Source organism: Scardinius erythrophthalmus, assembly GCF_964197995.2.
Source record: "Scardinius erythrophthalmus genome assembly, chromosome: 20".
Taxonomy (NCBI): domain Eukaryota; kingdom Metazoa; phylum Chordata; class Actinopteri; order Cypriniformes; family Leuciscidae; genus Scardinius; species Scardinius erythrophthalmus.
The window spans coordinates 27,774,886-27,798,255 of record NC_138240.1 but is presented as its reverse complement, the minus strand read 5'-3'; the positions used below and the strand labels follow the sequence as shown (position 1 = coordinate 27,798,255).

General features: G+C 37.4%; 2 protein-coding genes across 3 annotated transcripts in view; both read right to left on the bottom strand.

The window, feature by feature from the left end:
- fhip2b (FHF complex subunit HOOK interacting protein 2B) overlaps nt 1-23,370 on the bottom strand; it is a 37,718-nt gene that overhangs the window by 13,970 nt on the left and 378 nt on the right. For both annotated transcript variants that reach the window (XM_081348927.1, XM_081348926.1), the window contains exons 2-6: nt 14,115-14,193; nt 13,775-13,941; nt 13,590-13,694; nt 12,751-12,870; nt 12,459-12,635 (exon numbers count right to left, since the gene is read on the bottom strand). In XM_081348927.1, the coding sequence (XP_081205053.1) occupies nt 12,459-12,635; nt 12,751-12,870; nt 13,590-13,694; nt 13,775-13,941; nt 14,115-14,193 (648 nt within the window). The remainder of the gene's footprint in view (nt 1-12,458; nt 12,636-12,750; nt 12,871-13,589; nt 13,695-13,774; nt 13,942-14,114; nt 14,194-23,370) is intronic.
- On the bottom strand, nt 18,193-19,691 carry LOC308680671 (uncharacterized protein). Its single transcript, XM_081348928.1, has 6 exons — nt 19,632-19,691; nt 19,351-19,439; nt 19,144-19,252; nt 18,770-18,875; nt 18,600-18,655; nt 18,193-18,483 (listed from the first exon to the last, which is right to left on the bottom strand). The coding sequence occupies exons 2-6, from the start codon at nt 19,434-19,436 to the stop codon at nt 18,391-18,393; spliced, it is 450 nt and encodes a 149-aa protein (XP_081205054.1). The 5' UTR covers nt 19,437-19,439; nt 19,632-19,691; the 3' UTR covers nt 18,193-18,390.

The following is a 23,370-nucleotide window of genomic DNA, read 5'->3' as shown; positions in this document are numbered from 1 at the left end:
TTTATTATTATTACTACTATCATCATTATCTCTTTTTAGATATTTAATCAACAATCATGCAAACACTTAAAATGGTATCGTGGAATGTGCGTGGCTTCCGGACCCAGGCAAAAAGGACTAAAATAATTAATCATCTAACGAAATTGGGGGCAGATATATCTTTTATACAAGAAACACACCTAATAAAATCGGAACTTGAAAATCTAAAATTTAATAAATTTAACAACATATTCTCATCGACATACAATAGTAAACAACGAGGAGTTTCAATATTAATGAATAAAAACATCCCACTTATTCTTAACACATCTGTTATTGACCCAGAAGGGAGATTTATTATTATCAATATATCCATTAATAATACAACATACACACTAGCTAATATTTATGGACCAAATACTGATGACCCATCCTTCTTTCATAATTTTTTCTCACTAATACCTGACACAAATAATATTATTATTGCTGGAGACTTCAATACTGTTATCAACCCACAAATGGACCGATCAAATTCATCCAATTCCACAAGAACTGGCCAGTCTACTGAAACAATAAAACAATATATGACTACTTTTGGACTTGGCGATAGTTGGAGAATGTATAACCCTTCACTCAGAGAATATACCTATTCTTCTTCTGTTCACCAATCATTTTCCCGAATTGATTTTTTTCTCATCAGTAATTCATTAACCCAACATGTAACAGAAACTTTAATTCATCCAATCATAATCAGCGATCACGCTCCCATCTCCATCACATTAAACACTAAATTTTCTATTAAACCCCCCAGCAGAAGGCGTTTCAATACCTCATTACTTCACGACTCCGACTTTGACAGTTTCATTAGGAAAGAATGGGCTTTCTTCCTGGAAATGAATGACTCTCCAGGGATTTCTCCATCCTTATTATGGGAAACAGGCAAAGCAGTAATTACAGGAAAAATAATATCATATTCAACATACAGGAAAAAAAAAACAACAAGAGCTGGAAAATAACTTCGAACAGAGAATTAAACTTCTCACAGATACCTATACTACCAATCCTAGTGAGGAAATACAATGCGAACTAAACTGTCTTAAAGCTGAACTCGATACCATCATAAACCAAAAAACACAGTTTATTATCCAACAACTCAAATATAAACAATACCAATATTCTAACAAAATGGGCAAATATTTAGCAAATCAACTAAAGCGTAAACAAGAAAAAGCAATTATTCTATCCATATACAATGAATCAGACGGAATAACCCAGAACCCACAAGAAATTAATAATGTATTCCGAACTTTCTACCAAAATTTATATTCATCAGATCACAATCTAGATGAAAAAGAAATAGAACATTTTCTAAAAAAATTAAAACTACCAACAATGTCAAAAGAGCAGGCAAATGTATTAGATGCACCGCTCACTAATGATGAGCTCCATAAAGCATTAGACAAAATGCCAAATAACAAATCACCCGGACCTGATGGACTACCAGCTGAATTTTATAGACACTTCTGGCCAATTCTATCTCCATTATTCGTCAAAGTCATCAAAGAAATTAAAACCACATCGACAATACCAACACATATGAACACGGCGGCTATGACACTTCTGCTAAAACCAAACAAAGATCCGATGCACCCTTCTAGTTACCGACCTCTCTCATTAATAAACATAGATTTAAAAATCATTACCAAAGTATTAGCTACTAGAATAGAAACAGTTATCCCGATGTTAATTCACCATGATCAAACAGGTTTTATTAAACAAAGGAATGCCTCAGATAATGTACGCAGGTTATTCAACTTAATTAATATTGCCCAACAAAAGCAAACAAAAACTATACTTGTATCACTTGATGCTGAAAAAGCGTTTGATAAAGTTAATTGGACATTTCTTTTTAACACTCTACACAGATTTGGCTTTGGAGAGTCATTCATCCATTGGATAAAAATATTATATTCTTCACCTAGGGCCACAATAACAACAAATGGGATCACGTCACAAAATTTCACACTTTCCAGAGGGACCAGACAAGGATGCCCACTTTCTCCCTCTTTATTTGCCATATTTATAGAACCACTTGCAGCAGCAATACGACAAAATAATAATATCAGAGGAATACAAAACATCAATACACAACATAAAATCTGTCTTTATGCAGATGATTTATTGTTATGTTTACAAAACCCTTCTAAATCACTGAAAGAAACCTTTAAAATTATTAATAATTTTTCAAAAATTTCTGATTATACAATAAACTGGAATAAATCAACAATACTACCACTTTCTGAGGATGCCTGGGATTCCACAGCTCATGATTCTTCTCTTCCACTCCACACCGGCAATATTACATACTTGGGTGTCAACATTTCCTCCAGACTGTCAGAGTTGTTCAATCTTAACTATACTCCACTTTTAAAAAAAATAGGAGATGATTTAAAACGATGGACTAACCTACCACTATCACTTGTCGGGCGCATTGCTACAGTTAAAATGACAACTTTACCACAAGTCAACTATTTGTTCTCAATGCTTCCAACAACTCCCAGCGATAAATGGTTCAAATCACTTGATTCATTAATTTCTCACTTCTATTGGAAAAACAAAACATCTAAAATATCACTAGAAAAATTACAAAAGACAAAATCACAAGGTGGCCTAGAAGCTCCAAATTTTCAATATTACTTTTTAGCAAACCAGCTACAATATTTATATAAATGGATCCATAATAAAAATCACAATAATTCATGGATGGAATTAGAACAAAATCAATGTCAAAATACTTCAGTTTCAGATCTCGCTTTCCTACCAAAATCAATTAAAAAAATGCACTATTTTAATAATATTACAATTGCATCAACTCTGACAGCATGGTGGAAAATAAATAAAATGAATAACTCATCACTAACATCATGTAGACACACCCCCATCTGGTTCAACCCTGACTTCCAATTATGCAATAAACCTATCAATTTCCCATCCTGGAAACAAAAAGGAATTACTCATCTCCATCACTTATTTGAAAATAATCAATTTGTATCATTCCAAACATTAGTCCAGAGGTACGGTCTTGGGGGAGACCAGTTTCTACAATACCAACAAATTAAATCCATAGTTAAATCCAAGATCAACATAATTAATAACCCACTTAATCCCTCTAAGTTAATGGAAGATATAATGAAAATTACTAACACCAACAAACTAATATCCAAACTACATAAACTTATATTAAATAATGATACAACAATTATAATACCCATGAACAAATGGGAAAATGATTTAGCCTTATCCCCCAACACCGACCTCTGGAAGGAAATCTGTAACAATACATTTTCAATGACGAACAATACTAACCTCCAGCTCATACAGTTTAAGATTATACACAGGATTCACATCACTGAAAAAAAGATGTTTATAATGGGCTTGAGGGACACAGACATTTGTTCACAGTGCACAATGGGGAGCACAGACGACTATCTTCATGCCCTATGGACCTGTCAATCAGTTCACTCATTTTGGATATCAGTGACCACAAAACTCTCCGTTATCATGGGTTGTGGAATCCCTCCATCTCCATCACTTTGTTTACTCAATAACTATATTATGGAAGTTGATCATCTCCCAATTAAATACAAAAATCCACTCCTCATTTCTCTAACTATCGCCAAGAAAGTAATTTTGCAAAACTGGAAGTCCAAAAACTGTATAAATATCAATCACTGGACTAATCTTCTTATAGAATACATCACACTAGAAAAAATAACATACACTAACAAGAATATTATATCTACATTTCTTGATATCTGGAAGCCATTCCTAACTCATCTTCATATAATTCAGCAACCTGTAACCGAACCCACGCACTCTCCCAATATATGTGTGTAGATATATGTATGATGGTCTGGGTCGGGCGTCTGTTCTAAGTGCTGTTGGTGGGTCCGATTGGCATGCCCTGTTGTCATGGTCATTATAGTCTCAGTGGTTTGATTGACCCTTCCCTTTCACTCCCTCTGGCCAATTCCCTCCCTCATGTAAAATAATTTGGAGTGATACCTGGGTTGGATATGGTGTCTCTGGCTGGGTAGCTAACCAGTGCACACCATGGTCCAAGCCATGGATAATTTTTTTTTTTTTTATATATATATATATGTATATGTATATATACATGTATATGTGTTTGTATGAATATATGTATGTATGTATGTATGTGTGTATATATGTATATATGTGTGTGTATATATATATATATATATAAATAAGTAAATAAATAAATAAATAAGGGGACAAGAGGGCCAACCACCAATAACATTTGGATATGTCAGGTCACAACCAGACTAAGGGAGCTTGGTATGGAGGTGCCTGTTATGGTGCCCCAACGTACTTCTTGGAGGAAGACTCAATGGAGCATAGAGGCTGTGGCTGGGTGGCGCTTGTGGCAGTGGGGGGGAATTGGATTGTCGGATCAAGGAGAGATGTCCATGTCGGGGGGGTGTGCTGGTTGTGCTCACTGGCAGTTGTGGATCAGCCCCTGACGTAGAGTTTAGAGCAATTATTCAATAGCTTATGGACTGATCTAAATGTATTGTTATTATTATTACTGTTACTAATACTATCATTACTATTTTTTTGTTTTGTTTTTTTAAATATATATATTTTTTTTATATAAATCACTAAAACTATCACTATTACTATTGTCATGATTATTATTATCATCGATAATAACACCACTAATATTGATATATTATTATTGATTATAAACATCGACAATGATATTGAGCTTCCTTTTTTCTCTCTCTCTCTCTCTCTTTCTTTCATTGTTGTTATTCTGTTTTTGTTCTTCCCTCTCTTCTGTATTTATATGTCACTGACTTCTTACCTTGTATATGTTACTGTTTTGTTAATTTGCAATAAAAAAATAAAAAAAAAAATAGAAAAGCAAAAAAACGAAAATAAATAATTATTTAAACATTTATTTCCTTATTTATGTATATATTTATTTTTTTCCATATTTATTTTTTTATTTTTTTATTTCTACATTTATACATTTATTTATTTATACATTTATGTATTTATACATTTATTTATTTATACATTTATTTCTTCCTACATTTCTTCCTGCGTAGGGTAATGAGGAGGGCGTGGTTTACCTCAGACATAGCAATCGAGCTCAGAGTAAGCGAAAGCGAAGGGTTGAGGCCACAGTGACACACTGTGGCGAAATGCAATAAGTATAGCTCACTGATGTTGATACGGTCTCTGACTGCGAAGTATATGGTCAAAATCCTAAATCTTACTGTGACATGGATAGGCTACTCTTTATTCCGGACATGGCCGTAGAACATCGTTTGGTCTGGATTTGTAAAATGTCCTGGGCTAACAAACATGAAACAGGGACTCTGAAACGGAAGCGCTTGATATCATATTTTCCATTTTTCGGTCAGAACTCGCGGAAAGGAAGCAGGGCACATATAGGCTACAGTGAAGTCGAAGCAAGCATATTGACCAATGCTTTTGAAACGAGACCATTGCATTTTAATGTAGCCTAATTTCCAAAAACAATACTGACAGCAACAGAAACATTTTTTTTTATTCTATTAAGCGGTGGTAGTCTTTAGCCTACATCCAGAAACTCATGTCCAGGGGCTTAAATTATTACTGTTATTCAATTCAAAGATCTTTATCCGTTAGGAGCTTCATTCGTGTTGAGCATCATTAGCCGCTTTCCGACCGGAGGAACCTTTTCACAGTTCCTAGAACTATTGGCTAAAGTACCCGGATGTCGGCGTGTTCGCACCGCAGGAACTAGGAGTGATTTAATAGAGTGTTTAATAGAGTGAACGTCATTACACAACCAGGGAACACTGGTGATTTCACTGCTGTGGAACTCAGCATGGGGTTCAGTGTCAGCTGATCTAGTTTTACTTACTAGTTCTTGACTAGTAGTAATAGTATAGCTAAGTTTAGTGTCCCAAATGCTGCCTAACAGCCCCTCATCAATTAGCTAGTAATAGACGTAGTTAGATAGCTGCATTTGAATTGACAAGTTGTGCCAGCAAGGGAGAGCCGAGCCAAGGGAAAGCGGGGCAATATATGACTTGTTTTTGTATGCTTACCTGGAAGGTGTACAGAACACACAGGACTTAAATGGCACTGGATGAATGATCGGGCTAGGTGTAGGTGACCTGTACCTAGTTGTATCCCACATAGATATCCATATAAAGGCTAGATGTCTTAAGGCGGAGTCACTTCCAGCATCACCGGTGGCCATCTTACCACAGGGAAGCTGTGCATTAAGGTGAGTGATCAGCACGCACACAAATCCTCTTATCTCACTGAAATCTTGACGGATTTACAAACGGTTTGGTTTCTTACAAACGTTATTAAAGTGGCTATAATTCTTTCATATGGAAGTCCATTGTTATAATTAATAATATATATGCAGTATCATAACTACATCTCTGACGTTTATAACAAACCAAACCGTTTGAAAATCGGTAGAAAATTGAGCAAGTTATGGTTATTTAAAAGTACATGCACCATGTTACGAGTGAGCGAGCACCCTGTGGTAAGATGGCCGCCACGTGCGGACGTCGACCTCCATTGGCCAGCAGCGCGCACAAGACATCTAGCCTTTATTATATGATATCTATGGTATCCCATACCTGAATGTGTACTATGTCTATGATTGAGGTGGTAAAAGGATAACCCCTCGGCCTTAATCAGACAACAAACCCCCAAAATGGCAAATGAAAATCCCATGTCAGCCAAGAGTCCAACTGATTGGATGAAATGTTGTCTTTGTCAGACAGACACAAAGGAACCCCTCCAATCACCACCTACCCATCATGTTTCTCAACATGATGGCTATAAAATGATTGCCACCAACATTCCACTCTTTCACAAGATGAACAAAATGCCAATGACCCTGGACCTGGAACGACTGGATGAAGGTGGGGGTATAGAAGCTACTTTGAGAAGGAACCAAGCGAAGTATCACCACAATTGTCGACTTCGGTTCAACAACACAAAGTTACTTCGTGCCCAGAAGCAACAATCCGATGCTCAATGTACCATCATTTGTGTCTCATTCATCTTTACAACAGATAGAAACTCCACCTCAGAAGGCTTGAGAAAGAGTCACAGAGTGAAACGATTCAACCAGCCATATTTCCTATGGCTCTTTCTGAATTGGTCGCCTATATTGTTGAAACCAGTCTCAATTCTGATGGTCCTTCCGCCTTCCATCTCGCAGATACAGTGGGGAGAACAAGTATTTGATACACTGCTGATTTTGCAGGTTTTCCCCCTTACAAAGCATGTAAAAGTCTGTAATTTTTATTATAGGTACTCTTCAACTGTGAGTGATGGAATCTAAAAAAAAATATCCAGAAAATCACATTGTATGATTTTTAAGTAATTAATTAGCATTTTATTGTATGACATAAGTATTTGATACATCAGAAAAGCAGAACTTAATATTTGGTACAGAAACCTTTGTTTGCAATTATAGAGAACCTACGTTTCCTGTAGTTCTTGACCAGGTTTGCACATACTGCAGCAGGGATTTTGGCACACTGCTTCATACAGACCTTCTCCAGATCTTTCAGGTTTCGGGGCTGTCGCTGGGCAATACGGACTTTCAGCTCCCTCCCAGGGCTCCAGACTAACTTTTTTTATTAGGAGCGCTGTAGCCCCTGACTTAAAATTTTAGGAGCGCAAGCAGAAAATTTTGGGGCACACCTTAAATCACCTTGCAATGCAATTATTAACATTTTCCCCCAAAATAACTGTATTACTGATAAATGCTTTGATAATAAATAGCCTTAACGTACAGAAATTACAATGTGCAGTTTTATTTCACAGGGCTCCAGTCTATCATTTGAGGGCAGCGGCACTAAGTTCTACAGAAAGTATTTGGTAGCACTGTGGGATGACAAAGCACTGAGCTTAATTTGAGGTGTATAGATAAAGTTAACTTTAATTATTATCATTCATACCCCTGGTTTCAGACAGGGCTTAAGACTAGTCCTAGACTAAAATGTAAGTCTGAGCTGTTTCCACTGAAATAAACTTGCACTGACTGATCTTAAAAATGTATCAGTGCCTTTTTAGTTTTAAGATGCACATCGGTAATGTTTTTTTCTAAGCATGTTTATAAAAATTACTTAAATGTCCTAATTGATCTATGGTCTAATCCTGGCTTAGTCTAAGCCCTGTTTGTGAAACCGGGCCTTAATGTCTTGATATTAATTCAAAAGCAAAATGAGTGACAAAATAGATATTAGGGAGTGAATATAGCCAGTAAGCGTATAGTAGTAATTAGTAATTTAATCTTTATCTTTTTTTTTTTAAATAAGTGTGAGTTTTCCTACTTCTTGAAACTTTTAGTTTTATAAATAGGTACAATATTTAAAGGTGCATTGCGCAAGTCTCTGAGTTTTTGCAGAACTATGCCCCATCTGGCGACAAGCGAAACTGCAACACTGCAACTGAACGCGCATGACGTCACGCCCAGTCTCAAATTCCGACCCAAATCCCTCTTATTTATTTTACTGTACAGGATTATAGAGGCAATCGCAGTGATCAGAGAAGGGCTCATTCAGCCCATCAGGCAATTGTTTAAGCATGTATGGGTTTGAAAAACTGGTATTTTTTTAACATGAAATGTTGCGCAATGCACCTTTAAAGGATGAACAAAAAATGTTTTGGTCAACACATTAAAAATAACATTTAAATATGATAATATAGTTTTGAAGTGCTGGAAAAATATGTGTAGGCTACTGTTATAACCACAGTATACCATAGTTACAGTTAGTGTTACTACAGTAAATCCAAGGTGAATGTTGCTAATCTGTGGACCTAAAGCCTTCTATAACTTGTTCGCTCATTGCACATGTTTCTCCTGGTTTCCACGTCAGTGCTGTTTGGTCTGATATGGTTTATAACAGAGAATTCTGCGTCAAATCTGAATGTTTCTCACTGGATCTCGCAGCAATGTTATTAATTCTGTCGCGAACTCAATGGATTTCTTCACTGGATCTCCACGATGTAACTGTTTCGCGTGATCGCGATCGGCCCGCGACTGGCGAGAGGAGCTCTGTCTATTATTGGTTCGAACTATTAAACGGTCTGTGAAGCAGAATGAGTAGCGCAGTTTTTTTTCCACTTTCATTTTGTTTTTATTTATTAACATGTCACGGCATACTCTATGCTTGAGGCTGAGATTGAGTGTTTAAACCGCGAAGTGCCTGCACTGTCTGCAAACTTCGTTTTCCCCGCAGTTCTGGGGTAGCGACTGCAACATTCGCAGCTCATGGAGTTCATCTCCTTACAGTACCTCAACCAGCTGAATTCTCGTAGCCAGTCTTCGCGAAAATTGTGGGTTCAGGCCTTTATCACCTTACAAACCTCTGACTCTGTCTGAATCATCATCATCATCCGACTGTGTGTCTGTCCGTGACATTGATATTTGTCTCCGTCTCCTTCCCACGGACGTTTACGCGCGCTCGATTATCTCTAGGACCCTCCCCCTCCACACATTAGCCAGTTACAGTGGCCATTCCCTATTCTTCTCACACTCATTGGCCTGCCACACATTCGCGCCCCTTCCACGTTTAACGTGAAAAAATAAAAAAATAAATTACTGGTCGCACATGTGCGACTGGGTGTAAAATTCAGTCGCACACTCTCAAATTTTGGTCGCAAAATGCGACCATTTGGTAGCAGTCTAAGATTTTCTATTGGGTTCAGGTCTGGAGACTGGCTAGGCCACTCCAGGACCTTGAGATGCTTCTTACGAAGCCACTCCTTAGTTGCCCTGGCTGTGTGTTTCGGGTCGTTGTCATGCTGGAAGACCCAGCCACGACCCATCTTCAATGCTCTTACTGAGGGAAGGAGGTTGTTGGCCAAGATCTCGCGATACATGGCCCCATCCATCCTCCCTTCAATGCGGTGCAGTCGTACCCTGTACCCTCTGCAGAAAAGCAAGCCCAAAGAATGATGTTTCCACCTCCATGCTTCACGGTTGGGATGGTGTTCTTGGGGTTGTACTCATCCTTCTTCTTCCTCCAAACACGGCGAGTGGAGTTAAGACCAAAAAGCTATATTTTTCTCTCATCAGACCACATGACCTTCTCCCATTCCTCCTCTGGGTCATCCAGATGGTCATTGGCAAACTTCAGACGGGCCTGAACATGCGCTGGCTTGAGCAGAGGGACATTGCGTGCGCTGCAGGATTTTAATCCATGACAGCGTAGTGTGTTACTAATGGTTTTCTTTGAGACTGTGGTCCCAGCTCTCTTCAGGTCATTGACCAGGTCCTGCCGTGTAGTTTTGGGTTGATCCCTCACCTTCCTCATGATCATTGATGCCCCACGAGGTGAGATCTTGCATGGTGCCCCAGGCCGAGGGAGATTGACCGTCATCTTGAACTTCTTCCATTTTTTAATAATTGCGCCAACAGTTGTTACCTTCTCACCAAGCTGCTTGCCTATTGTCCTGTAGCCCATCCCAGCCTTGTGCAGGTCTACAATTTTATCCCTGATGTCCTTAGCTCTCTGGTATTGGCCATTGTGGAGAGATTGGAGTCTGTTTGATTGAGTGTGTGGATAGGTATTTTATACAGGTAACGAGTTCAAACAGATGCAGTTAATACAGGTAATGAGTGGAGAACAGGACGGCTTCTTAAAGAAAATCTAACAGGTCTGTGAGAGCCGAAATTCTTACTGGTTGGTAGGTGATCAAATACTTATGTCATGCAATAAAATTCTAATTAATTATTTAAAAATCATACAATGTGATTTTCTGGATTTTTGTTTTAGATTTCGTCTCTCACAGTTGAAATGTACCTATGATAAAAATTACAGACCTCTACATGCTTTGTAAGTAGGAAAACCTTCAAAATCAGCAGTGTATCAAATACTTGTTCTCCCCACTGTATATGCAACCTGCACCAGCAGCGTATCCTTTTTTAACAGTGGCACTTCCTCTCTGTGGACTACACCTTGCCGTGGTGGAGAGGCTTGTGTGCTCCAATGAACCTGAGACCTATGCCGGCGGGGATTTTATATCCCTGGCAAGTTTAACTAAGCTGGACAGGTCAAAGGAGAGGAGGCAGACAAAGCAGACATTATGACTATTTGACAGAAATGGTGGCCATCTTGAAAATGGTGGCCATCCTGAATTTTTGAGTGGCACATACCTTTTTCCAAAAGAGTGTTCCTTGAAGAGTATTTCTGACTAATTTTATGCTTGCATCACCATTTGAACACTTGAAATAATTAATATTCGACAGGAACGGTGGCCATCTTGAATTTTTGAGGGACCAGCATCTTTTTCTATTAACTTTTCTATTAACTTTCATCTTTTTCTATGTCCTTTAGAGAGTATTTGTATAAAATGTTATGCTTGGATCACTGTTTGAATAATTTATATAATAAGCATTGAATAGCAATGAATTGAATATTGAATTTTTGATTGGCCAACCCCTTTTTCCAAAATAGTGGCCCTTAGAGAGTATCTGTGCCAAATTTCATGCTTCTATACCAAAGTGAACGATTTTTTTACTAATCTGCTGCACTATATATATGCAGTACAAATGTTAAAAATGGTACTTTAAACTGTAAAAAATAAAAATGTATAAAAAATGCAATTTAGCACGTAATTTACGTTTAGCAAATTTTTTTGTTTTGTTTTTGAATAAACCAAGTGACCACAATGCAATGCTGTGGGTCAATATAAGATTTAACAAAGTGTATTTTACGCCTGTCAAAGTTAATATGATAATAATAATGAGTTTAATTAAATAAGTTTAATGATATCTTAGGGAGTGTGTTCTCGAGCCACCAGGCACTGTTTTGTGCGGATGGGCGGCCGGAGTGCGTTAAGGGTTTTCCTGTTAGAACGGTGTCGTAGTGGCTCCTAAGTTAATAACTAATGATCTTTGCAACGGAAGTGAATCAATCCATCAAAACTAACTTTAGCTAGACAATAACTTTATTCTAGAGCTGCTATAAAGCCTAAACAATCTGTCACGGTAATTCCCTATTATCACTGTAAAGCTGCTTTGAAACTATCCATATTGTTAAAAGCGCTATATAAACGAAGGTGACTTGACTTGCAATCGTTACCAAATTAATATTACAATTGTGAGATTATTTCATCCTATTTTTAAACTAAAAGCTAGCACCTAGTTTTTAGTCCTAACTTTTAGTTCTTCTAGAGTAGTTTTATGAAAAACTTTCATTATTAAGTGTTAAAAACACTTCTCCTAGAAATTTAAATATTTATTTCTTTTTCAGTACATGTATTCAGCTACACCATAAGGATGTAATTGTAATGCACTGTGCCTTTTTTAAATTAGCTTTAAAACTTGGTGTGAATCAGCCTTGGGGTACCTCTCCCCAGTCATGCATTCTCTTTAGTTATACATCCAATCTGTCTTGTGTTTTTTTTTCATGATGAATCACCTCACTTTTCCCCAGGTGAATGAGTACAGGGATAATGCCTGTGGCTTCCTGAGGTGAGCTGGAGGAGGCAGAACTGGTAGAAGGAGACGGTGGAGAGGGAGCCCTCTCAGGACTGCAGCCCTTCTCCACAGCCTCATCAGAGGGAGAACTGGACCTCTTCTGAGAGTCTTTGGTAATCTTTGTGATAGAAATGTGGGTGTTTGTTATCACTTTTAAGATTCACAATCTAAATCAGATTCAATCTGAACAACAGTCAACCCAATAGTGTCAGAAGACATAATGAAGAAAGTACCTCAAGGATATAGTTGAGGACATAAGGGTCTTTTTTGACTCGAGTGCAAACAGCAAGGAGAAATTGAGACTCCTCTTTTTCCGTCTGAGAATCAGGGAGTCCACACAGATGGATCAGTTTCTATAACAGAGAGTGACAAGAGTGAATTAATTAGACATTATTTTTTCCACATCAGAGAGTGTAATACAACCTAATTTCCATTGAAATATTGGTTGCTTCATTTCATAATAATTTCCAAAATGTGGTGAATGTGTTGCTCTCCAAATGTTAAAAATCTACACACTGGCTTTAATGAAAAAAATCATGGTGCTTAAATGTGTACAAAATTAAACTTTGAATCAAATAAAATAAAAATATTTGTAAAAATATTTTTCATTTCTTGATTGTTTTAATGTCCACTTAATGATATAAAAGCTAAAGGAATCTTCCACCTAAAAGATTCTGTCATTATTTACTTCCACTACTGTTCAAAAGTTTTGGAGTCAGTCATTTATAATGTTACGACAGATTTTTACTTTAAAAATATCAAGCAGCAATTTTTTTTTCAATATTGATAATAAGAAATATTTCTTGATCATCCAATCAGCATATTAGAATGGTCTTTTTCAATAATAATATTATTTATGATATGAATAATAATAGTAATAATAATACTACTTTTTTCACAATAGTTTTTTTCTTCTTTTGAAAATATTTAAAAACAGTTTTGTATTTTTTTTTTGTATCTCATTGTCCCAAACCCATATTATTATTATTTTTTTAATTATAGGACAATGTTTTATGAAGCTTCACGCAGTTCTTTTCCATACAATAACAGTTCCCTACTGACCATGTCTTACCTGTACGGGCCGATAGACATTGATTAAATGCAGCACAGGTTTCGTGATCTGGCTCAGGACTTTAGAGAAAAACAGCATCACTTGTTGACTCATGCCAGGAGGATACTGTATAAATAAAGCAATATTTCAGTTTATTTGCAGCTTTAAATATTTTTAATCTGTGTCTTGAGTCTGTGTCCTCATACCTGTGCTTTTCCCAGCGTGCAAAGTGTCTCTAGTATTTTGTGCTGGAGCAGGTACTCCATGCAGGGACCCGTTTCCTCTCCTTGCTGTTTCTCCTCATACACCAGGATATCCAGCATCTGTCTGAGCCTCCAAGGGATGTCTGTGTGCTTCACCGGACGAGACTCATCTTTGTACAAGAGACAAACATGCAATTGAAACTTTCGTTTAACTACTTTACCTTTCCTCTGATCTAAGACTGAAGCATGGCATAATTTACTGTTTAACACACTGTATGTTATAAACATGTTTATTAAACAGTATGTTATACTGTTTAACTTGAATTTAAACTTATAGTGTTACCTGAAGTTTCAATGTAATAGTTGGTTATTGCTTTCCAGTGATCCACAAAAGAGTCCTGCAGGTTTATCGAAGGCTCCCTCTATAAGAATCAGAACAGGATCAACAGTATTTATTTTACAGCGATTAGTACACTTTCATTAGTCATTAATTGTATATGATCATTTAACACTGAGTTCCTGTAAATGCATAATCCTTAAAACATAATAAAGTCTTGAGTAATAAGCAGAGGACAAGGTCAAATTCATCATTTTATTTTAAATACACTACCATTCAAATGTTTGAGAACAAGATTTTTTTTTCATGTTTCCTTATTCTGACCAAGGCTGAATTAATTTGATAAATAAAAAAATTCTCAAAAATAATTTTGTGAAATAAATTTTAAAATGTAATTTATTCCTGTGATGACAAAGTACTCCAGTCTTCGAAATCATTCCATTTGCTGCTCAGGAAACCGTATTCCGTATTATCAATGTTAAAATCTGTTAAAACATTTTGTGGAAACGGTGATAGTAAAAAAAAAAAAAAAAAAAAAAAAAGATTATTTGATAAATAGAAAGTTCAAAAGAACAGCATTTATTTGAAACAGAAATATTTTGTAACATTATAAATGTCTTTACTGTCACTTTTGAACAATTTAAAAATTGTAACTTTGTTAAAGTTATGCCACTTTTTTTTATGCCGTATTTTTGTTGTTGTTGATATTTTGTTATAATGCCGATGTCAATGCCTTTTAAGTGTGGCTTACGTCTTCAAATATGCTATATGTACTTGTGTATATGCATGCATGCTGTCAACCTTTTTTAGTGTTGCCAACTAATTTTCAGGGGAAGTTGCTAAAGGCAGATCAATTTGTTGCTAAAAGTTGCTAAATGACGTTGTGACGTCATTGTGCTATGACGTCATTACGTAATCGCAACGCAACACTACGCCATTATGTAATACGTAGATATTATTTGAAATACTAATTAAGATTTGTTTGTAAAAAAATAAATAAATATATATATGTATACATATTACATACATACATACATACATAGGCTACAGTATTTGTAAAAGTAATACAAACAACACTTTTTCATGATCAGTTTTTTTTTTACTTTTAAATACAACATTGATATTGTACAGTTAAACACTTTACAATTACATTTAACGTAGGCTATTTTCTTATCAACCAGTGAAACATGAAATGTGTTTAAATTATTTTGCCAAAAATGTGAAATGCGTGCTACTGCTGCTGCTGCCGCCCGCAGCCTCTGTGCCTGGCTATAAGATCTGTAGCCCCGCCCCTGCGCTCGTTGTCTTTTGTTAACAGGTGTTGTACCGAAATCCGACTCCCCGGACAAATCGCACTCCCCTTCGCGTGCACGCGCAAGCGAGTTTAAATGCACTTCCTTTGCCATATATCCGTCTATCGATCGATTTTTCACACAGCAAGCACCTAGATCATGCATGGAAGCTTTGTATACACTTAAATAAATTAACAGAAAGTGAACTAGTGTGGATAAAAGATGCAAAAAAAAAAAAAAAAACCATGGCAGATCGATTCAAACTATATAAACTTCGACGAAGGAATAACGCTGCAGCTATCAAAACAAAACTGTTAATTTCACTTAATTTAACCGAACTTATCGTTTGTGTTAAACACGCTGTGGTTCATAGGAAAATATTCTCCCCATTGCACATGAATGTCATTAAAAATAATAATATTTAACCTTTTTTTTCCACGAAGATAGGCTTTAAGAGTTCATCAGATACATACTGAATATATATGATCTTTTTGTTTGTTTGTTTTTTGCTTAACTGCGTCTTAAAAATAGAAATAAAACAAATTATTAGTGATAATCGACACTTAAAGCTAAGAATGTAAAAAAAAAAAAACTTAGGCATTTTTAAAAATAAATTAATAGTTATTTTCCAGCACATTAGGGCCCCAAAAAGCATTATTTATTTCATTCATTCTTTCACTTTCACTTTTACATCTTATGGATATAGCCTACAATTAAAATAGCTGGAGTAGCACACTACTGCCCCTGTCACATCTTGGTTTACTGATTGTGTGGTGACAAAAGCAGTTAATTGTAACTTCATTAAGATGGGTTTTCCAGGGGGAGTCGGATTTTCACAGCATTAAAATACGGACTGGAGAAATCACACTCCCCTCTCCAGCACAGGTGTATAAGGTCATTTACCCACCACACTACTGCCCCTGTCACATCTTATTTTACTGATTGTGTGGTGACAAAAGCAGTTAATTGTAACTTCATTAAGATGGGTTTTCCAGGGGGAGTCGGATTTTCACAGCATTAAAATACGGACTGGAGAAATCACACTCCCCTCTCCAGCACAGGTGTATAAGGTCATTTACCCACCACACTACTGCCCCTGTCACATCTTATTTTACTGATTGTGTGGTGACAAAAGCAGTTAATTGTAACTTCATTAAGATGGGTTTTCCAGGGGGAGTCGGATTTTCACAGCATTAAAATACGGACTGGAGAAATCACACTCCCCCCTCCAGCACAGGTGTATAAGGTCATTTACTCACCACACTACTGCCCCTGTCACATCTTGGTTTACTGATTGTGTGGTGACAAAAGCAGTTAATTGTAACTTCATTAAGATGGGTTTTCCAGGGGGAGTCGGATTTTCACAGCATTAAAATACGGACTGGAGAAATCACACTCCCCTCTCCAGCACAGGTGTATAAGGTCATTTACTCACCACACTACTGCCCCTGTCACATCTTATTTTACTGATTGTGTGGTGACAAAAGCATTTGATTATAACTTCATTAAGATGGGTTTTCCAGGGGGAGTCGGATTTTCACAGCATTAAAATACGGACTGGTGAAATCACACTCCCCTCTCCAGCACAGGTGTATAAGGTCATTTACTCACCACACTACTGCCCCTGTCACATCTTGGTTTAATGATTGTGTGGTGACAAAAGCAGTTAATTGTAACTTCATTAAGATGGGTTTTCCAGGGGGAGTCGGATTTTCACAGCATTAAAATACGGACTGGAGAAATCACACTCCCCTCTCCAGCACAGGTGTATAAGGTCATTTACTCACCACACTACTGCCCCTGTCACATCTTATTTTACTGATTGTGTGGTGACAAAAGCATTTGATTATAACTTCATTAAGATGGGTTTTCCAGGGGGAGTCGGATTTTCACAGCATTAAAATACGGACTGGTGAAATCACACTCCCCTCTCCAGCACAGGTGTATAAGGTCATTTACTCACCACACTACTGCCCCTGTCACATCTTAGTTTACTGATTGTGTGGTGACAAAAGCAGTTAATTGTAACTTCATTAAGATGGGTTTTCCAGGGGGAGTCGGATTTTCACAGCATTAAAATACGGACTGGTGAAATCACACTCCCCTCTCCAGCACAGGTGTATAAGGTCATTTACCCACCACACTACTGCCCCTGTCACATCTTAGTTTACTGATTGTGTGGTGACAAAAGCAGTTAATTGTAACTTCATTAAGATGGGTTTTCCAGGGGGAGTCGGATTTTCACAGCATTAAAATACGGACTGGTGAAATCACACTCCCCTCTCCAGCACAGGTGTATAAGGTCATTTACCCACCACACTACTGCCCCTGTCACATCTTATTTTACTGATTGTGTGGTGACAAAAGCAGTTAATTGTAACTTCATTAAGATGGGTTTTCCAGGGGGAGTCGGATTTTCACAGCATTAAAATACGGACTGGTGAAATCACACTCCCCCCTCCAGCACAGGTGTATAAGGTCATTTACCCACCACACTACTGCCCCTGTCACATCTTGGTTAACTGATTGTGTGGTGACAAAAGCAGTTAATTGTAACTTCATTAAGATGGGTTTTCCAGGGGGAGTCGGATTTTCACAGCATTAAAATACGGACTGGAGAAATCACACTCCCCTCTCCAGCACAGGTGTATAAGGTCATTTACTCACCACACTACTGCCCCTGTCACATCTTGGTTTACTGATTGTGTGGTGACAAAAGCAGTTAATTGTAACCTGCATTAAGATGGGTTTTCCCCTCAAAACTTCATTAAATTATGACAATTTTCATTTTTGGGTTACTTATTTAAGAATTTGAACAAAAACAAATTACAGTTGAACAAAAACAAATTACAGTTGAACAAAAACAAATTACAGTTGAACAAAAACAAATTAATCTCTATTTACATTCTATGCACTGAATAACAATAACAAAATTACACTAAACACTTAACTAAAATGAAGTATTTACAGTCTGTTTACAGTTGTCATTTCTATGTGCAGGCCCGGCAGATGAAGCTCTTCACTTTCACTGTTGTGTTTGCACAGTTGCAGTGAAACCACCTTGCGCAGACATCACAGCGTATCTAAACATATTAATATACATATTTAGTAAATACTCTTACAGTAAAACTATAACTGCAATGCAAATATCTTAAAAATCAATTATGTTTTATACACACAAAAAATGTGGTAAACTTACCCAGTAAGTTCCATTGTCCCTCTCCCCACAGATGAAACACAGATCCATCAGGTTTTCTAACAATGATTCCAGAATAGAAAATAAGGTTGAGTGTCTATATTAAACACCACATTTAATTTGAAAACATGCTTACAGTTAATATAGACTCATTGCAAATCCAAAATTCTTACCCGTGTTTTTTAGCAGACAAGTGGCAATTTCCCACCTGATCAATTTAATGGCTTCTGCAGAGGAGGAAAAGTCTACAGTCTCCTCCTTCAAGATGCATTCTGCAAACTAAAAATAACAGACAAGTTCTGAGACAAATAGTTATACAGTGTTACGTTTTATAATCACTATATTAATCACTATATTATTTTTTTTTTTAATTAAAGCTGGAGATAGGTGTGTGAGAGAGAGATATTAGAGAGAGAGAGAGCGAGTGTGTGTGTGTGTGTGTGTGTGTGTGTGTGTGTGTGTGTGTGTGTGTGTGTGTCTATTTCTGCTTTTTCAACATTATATAAACACTGATCCTGTATTAAATGCACTTTGATCGTTTAGTTACTTTTAAGACAAAGGCCCCACAGGAACTGCTGTCTTTTTGCAGTGGGTGTGGTAGTGTGTCACACATCCACCTTGATCTGTGATGCAGACCCCTTTGTCTCATGAATGATCTGTATGAAATGGAAAAGAAAACTGTAAAAGTGGAACAGTGCTCTGCAAGTTTTTACGCTTTCAAGTTTCATGTAAGTTGCTATGAAGGCTGGATTACCTTGTCACATCCCGACATCTGTTTATATTGGTTTTGCTCTCCCCCAAGGGATTCAGGTATAAAGCCCTCCTCTCTTGGGGGATCATGACCTTAATGTGAAATTTTTAGGATATTAAATCTCACAAAAACAAAGACATGGAACAGCTTGACCACAACACAGACAGTATATAAACATAAACAATGTGTAAACAACATGTTTTTTTTTATTGCAAAACAACATAAATGTTTTAGGAACATAACTGCATAAAAAGACAAATGAGGTAATGAGAAAATTATAGTACCGTCAGAGTCCAATGGTTGCAATCATTAATGATCCCAAGGATGTATTTATAGTCCTGGGGATCCAGCTGGAATAATTTAATGTAACATCACATTAATCAAAGGTATTTCTATTTTGGAGAGTTGCCAACAGTTTTTACATTAAGCTTCAAGTGAATCAGACTGGCAAAAATTATTATAATACACCTTAGATGAAGTATATGTATCACATCATTTTTTGTCATAATGGGCAGTTGGACTCATTTAGGCGTAGCCTACCATGTCAAATTATTAATGCTGTGAAAATCCGACTCCCCCTGGAAAACCCATCTTAATGAAGTTACAATTAACTGCTTTTGTCACCACACAATCAGTAAAATAAGATGTGACAGGGGCAGTAGTGTGGTGGGTAAATGACCTTATACACCTGTGCTGGAGAGGGGAGTGTGATTTCTCCAGTCCGTATTTTAATGCTGTGAAAATCCGACTCCCCCTGGAAAACCCATCTTAATGAAGTTATAATCAAATGCTTTTGTCACCACACAATCAGTAAACCAAGATGTGACAGGGGCAGTAGTGTGGTGAGTAAATGACCTTATACACCTGTGCTGGAGAGGGGAGTGTGATTTCACCAGTCCGTATTTTAATGCTGTGAAAATCCGACTCCCCCTGGAAAACCCATCTTAATGAAGTTACAATTAACTGCTTTTGTCACCACACAATCAGTAAACCAAGATGTGACAGGGGCAGTAGTGTGGTGGGTAAATGACCTTATACAACTGTGCTGGAGAGGGGAGTGTGATTTCTCCAGTCCGTATTTTAATGCTGTGAAAATCCGACTCCCCCTGGAAAACCCATCTTAATGAAGTTACAATTAACTGCTTTTGTCACCACACAATCAGTAAACTAAGATGTGACAGGGGCAGTAGTGTGGTGAGTAAATGACCTTATACACCTGTGCTGGAGAGGGGAGTGTGATTTCACCAGTCCGTATTTTAATGCTGTGAAAATCCGACTCCCCCTGGAAAACCCATCTTAATGAAGTTACAATTAACTGCTTTTGTCACCACACAATCAGTAAACCAAGATGTGACAGGGGCAGTAGTGTGGTGGGTAAATGACCTTATACACCTGTGCTGGAGAGGGGAGTGTGATTTCTCCAGTCCGTATTTTAATGCTGTGAAAATCCGACTCCCCCTGGAAAACCCATCTTAATGAAGTTACAATTAACTGCTTTTGTCACCACACAATCAGTAAACCAAGATGTGACAGGGGCAGTAGTGTGGTGAGTAAATGACCTTATACACCTGTGCTGGAGGGGGGAGTGTGATTTCTCCAGTCCGTATTTTAATGCTGTGAAAATCCGACTCCCCCTGGAAAACCCATCTTAATGAAGTTACAATTAACTGCTTTTGTCACCACACAATCAGTAAACCAAGATGTGACAGGGGCAGTAGTGTGGTGGGTAAATGACCTTATACACCTGTGCTGGAGAGGGGAGTGTGATTTCTCCAGTCCGTATTTTAATGCTGTGAAAATCCGACTCCCCCTGGAAAACCCATCTTAATGAAGTTACAATTAACTGCTTTTGTCACCACACAATCAGTAAACCAAGATGTGACAGGGGCAGTAGTGTGGTGAGTAAATGACCTTATACACCTGTGCTGGAGAGGGGAGTGTGATTTCTCCAGTCCGTATTTTAATGCTGTGAAAATCCGACTCCCCCTGGAAAACCCATCTTAATGAAGTTACAATTAACTGCTTTTGTCACCACACAATCAGTAAACCAAGATGTGACAGGGGCAGTAGTGTGGTGGGTAAATGACCTTATACACCTGTGCTGGAGGGGGGAGTGTGATTTCTCCAGTCCGTATTTTAATGCTGTGAAAATCCGACTCCCCCTGGAAAACCCATCTTAATGAAGTTACAATTAACTGCTTTTGTCACCACACAATCAGTAAAATAAGATGTGACAGGGGCAGTAGTGTGGTGGGTAAATGACCTTATACACCTGTGCTGGAGAGGGGAGTGTGATTTCTCCAGTCCGTATTTTAATGCTGTGAAAATCCGACTCCCCCTGGAAAACCCATCTTAATGAAGTTACAATTAACTGCTTTTGTCACCACACAATCAGTAAACCAAGATGTGACAGGGGCAGTAGTGTGGTGAGTAAATGACCTTATACACCTGTGCTGGAGGGGGGAGTGTGATTTCTCCAGTCCGTATTTTAATGCTGTGAAAATCCGACTCCCCCTGGAAAACCCATCTTAATGAAGTTATAATCAAATGCTTTTGTCACCACACAATCAGTAAACCAAGATGTGACAGGGGCAGTAGTGTGGTGAGTAAATGACCTTATACACCTGTGCTGGAGGGGGGAGTGTGATTTCTCCAGTCCGTATTTTAATGCTGTGAAAATCCGACTCCCCCTGGAAAACCCATCTTAATGAAGTTATAATCAAATGCTTTTGTCACCACACAATCAGTAAACCAAGATGTGACAGGGGCAGTAGTGTGCTACTCCAGCTATTTTAATTGTAGGCTATATCCATAAGATGTAAAAGTGAAAGTGAAAGAATGAATGAAATAAATAATGCTTTTTGGGGCCCTAATGTGCTGGAAAATAACTATTAATTTATTTTTAAAAATGCCTAAGTTTTTTTTTTTTACATTCTTAGCTTTAAGTGTCGATTATCACTAATAATTTGTTTTATTTCTATTTTTAAGACGCAGTTAAGCAAAAAACAAACAAACAAAAAGATCATATATATTCAGTATGTATCTGATGAACTCTTAAAGCCTATCTTCGTGGAAAAAAAAGGTTAAATATTATTATTTTTAATGACATTCATGTGCAATGGGGAGAATATTTTCCTATGAACCACAGCGTGTTTAACACAAACGATAAGTTCGGTTAAATTAAGTGAAATTAACAGTTTTGTTTTGATAGCTGCAGCGTTATTCCTTCGTCGAAGTTTATATAGTTTGAATCGATCTGCCATGGTTTTTTTTTTTTTTTTGCATCTTTTATCCACACTAGTTCACTTTCTGTTAATTTATTTAAGTGTATACAAAGCTTCCATGCATGATCTAGGTGCTTGCTGTGTGAAAAATCGATCGATAGACGGATATATGGCAAAGGAAGTGCATTTAAACCATAGACTGATTTAAACTCGCTTGCGCGTGCACGCGAAGGGGAGTGCGATTTGTCCGGGGAGTCGGATTTCGGTACAACACCGGTTTTCACAGCGATTTCCACATTTCCGCAGCGATCTTAAGGAATTATGAATGAACCGCTCTGTCTATTTAGCTAGCTTGTACGTGTGTTGTTTGGATTAGAATCACTTTCCAAAAGTTGCTAAAAGTTGCCAAATAAATAAAAAAAATAGCTAAATTTGTTGCTAGGTGCTTTTTGAATAAAAAGTTGCTAGGGTAGTCTGAAAAGTTGCTAAATCTAGCAACAAAATTGGTTCTGAGGACGTTTTTCTCCTGTCAGAAACTTGTCCAGACCCGCGCGTGCATATCTGCACCTTCCACGTAAACACATTTTAGACAAACCCAAAAGTGTATGGCTATCAAAGAAAAACTCACATAAATATCCACTTATATCCATGGACTTAATAAACAATAAAAGACAGCAAATCAACGCAATCTAATGATTAGTGTACAGTTCTCAACTTCTGTAGCACACAAGCTAAACTGAAGACAATATATAACTTAATATAAAACACTGAAAAGCATGACAACACGTTGACAGTCTAC

What these genes read in the sequence shown, in the direction of transcription:
- LOC308680671 (XM_081348928.1), bottom strand. Translation starts at nt 19,436, where the DNA reads ATGATCCCCCAAGAGAGGAGGGCTTTATACCTGAATCCCTTGGGGGAG. An exon ending in TTGTCTGCTAAAAAACACGG is followed by an intron (nt 18,656 to 18,769) that starts GTAAGAATTTTG and finishes AATCATTGTTAG; the next exon opens with AAAACCTGATGGATCTGTGT. An exon ending in GGGACAATGGAACTTACTGG is followed by an intron (nt 18,484 to 18,599) that starts GTAAGTTTACCA and finishes TAATATGTTTAG; the next exon opens with ATACGCTGTGATGTCTGCGC.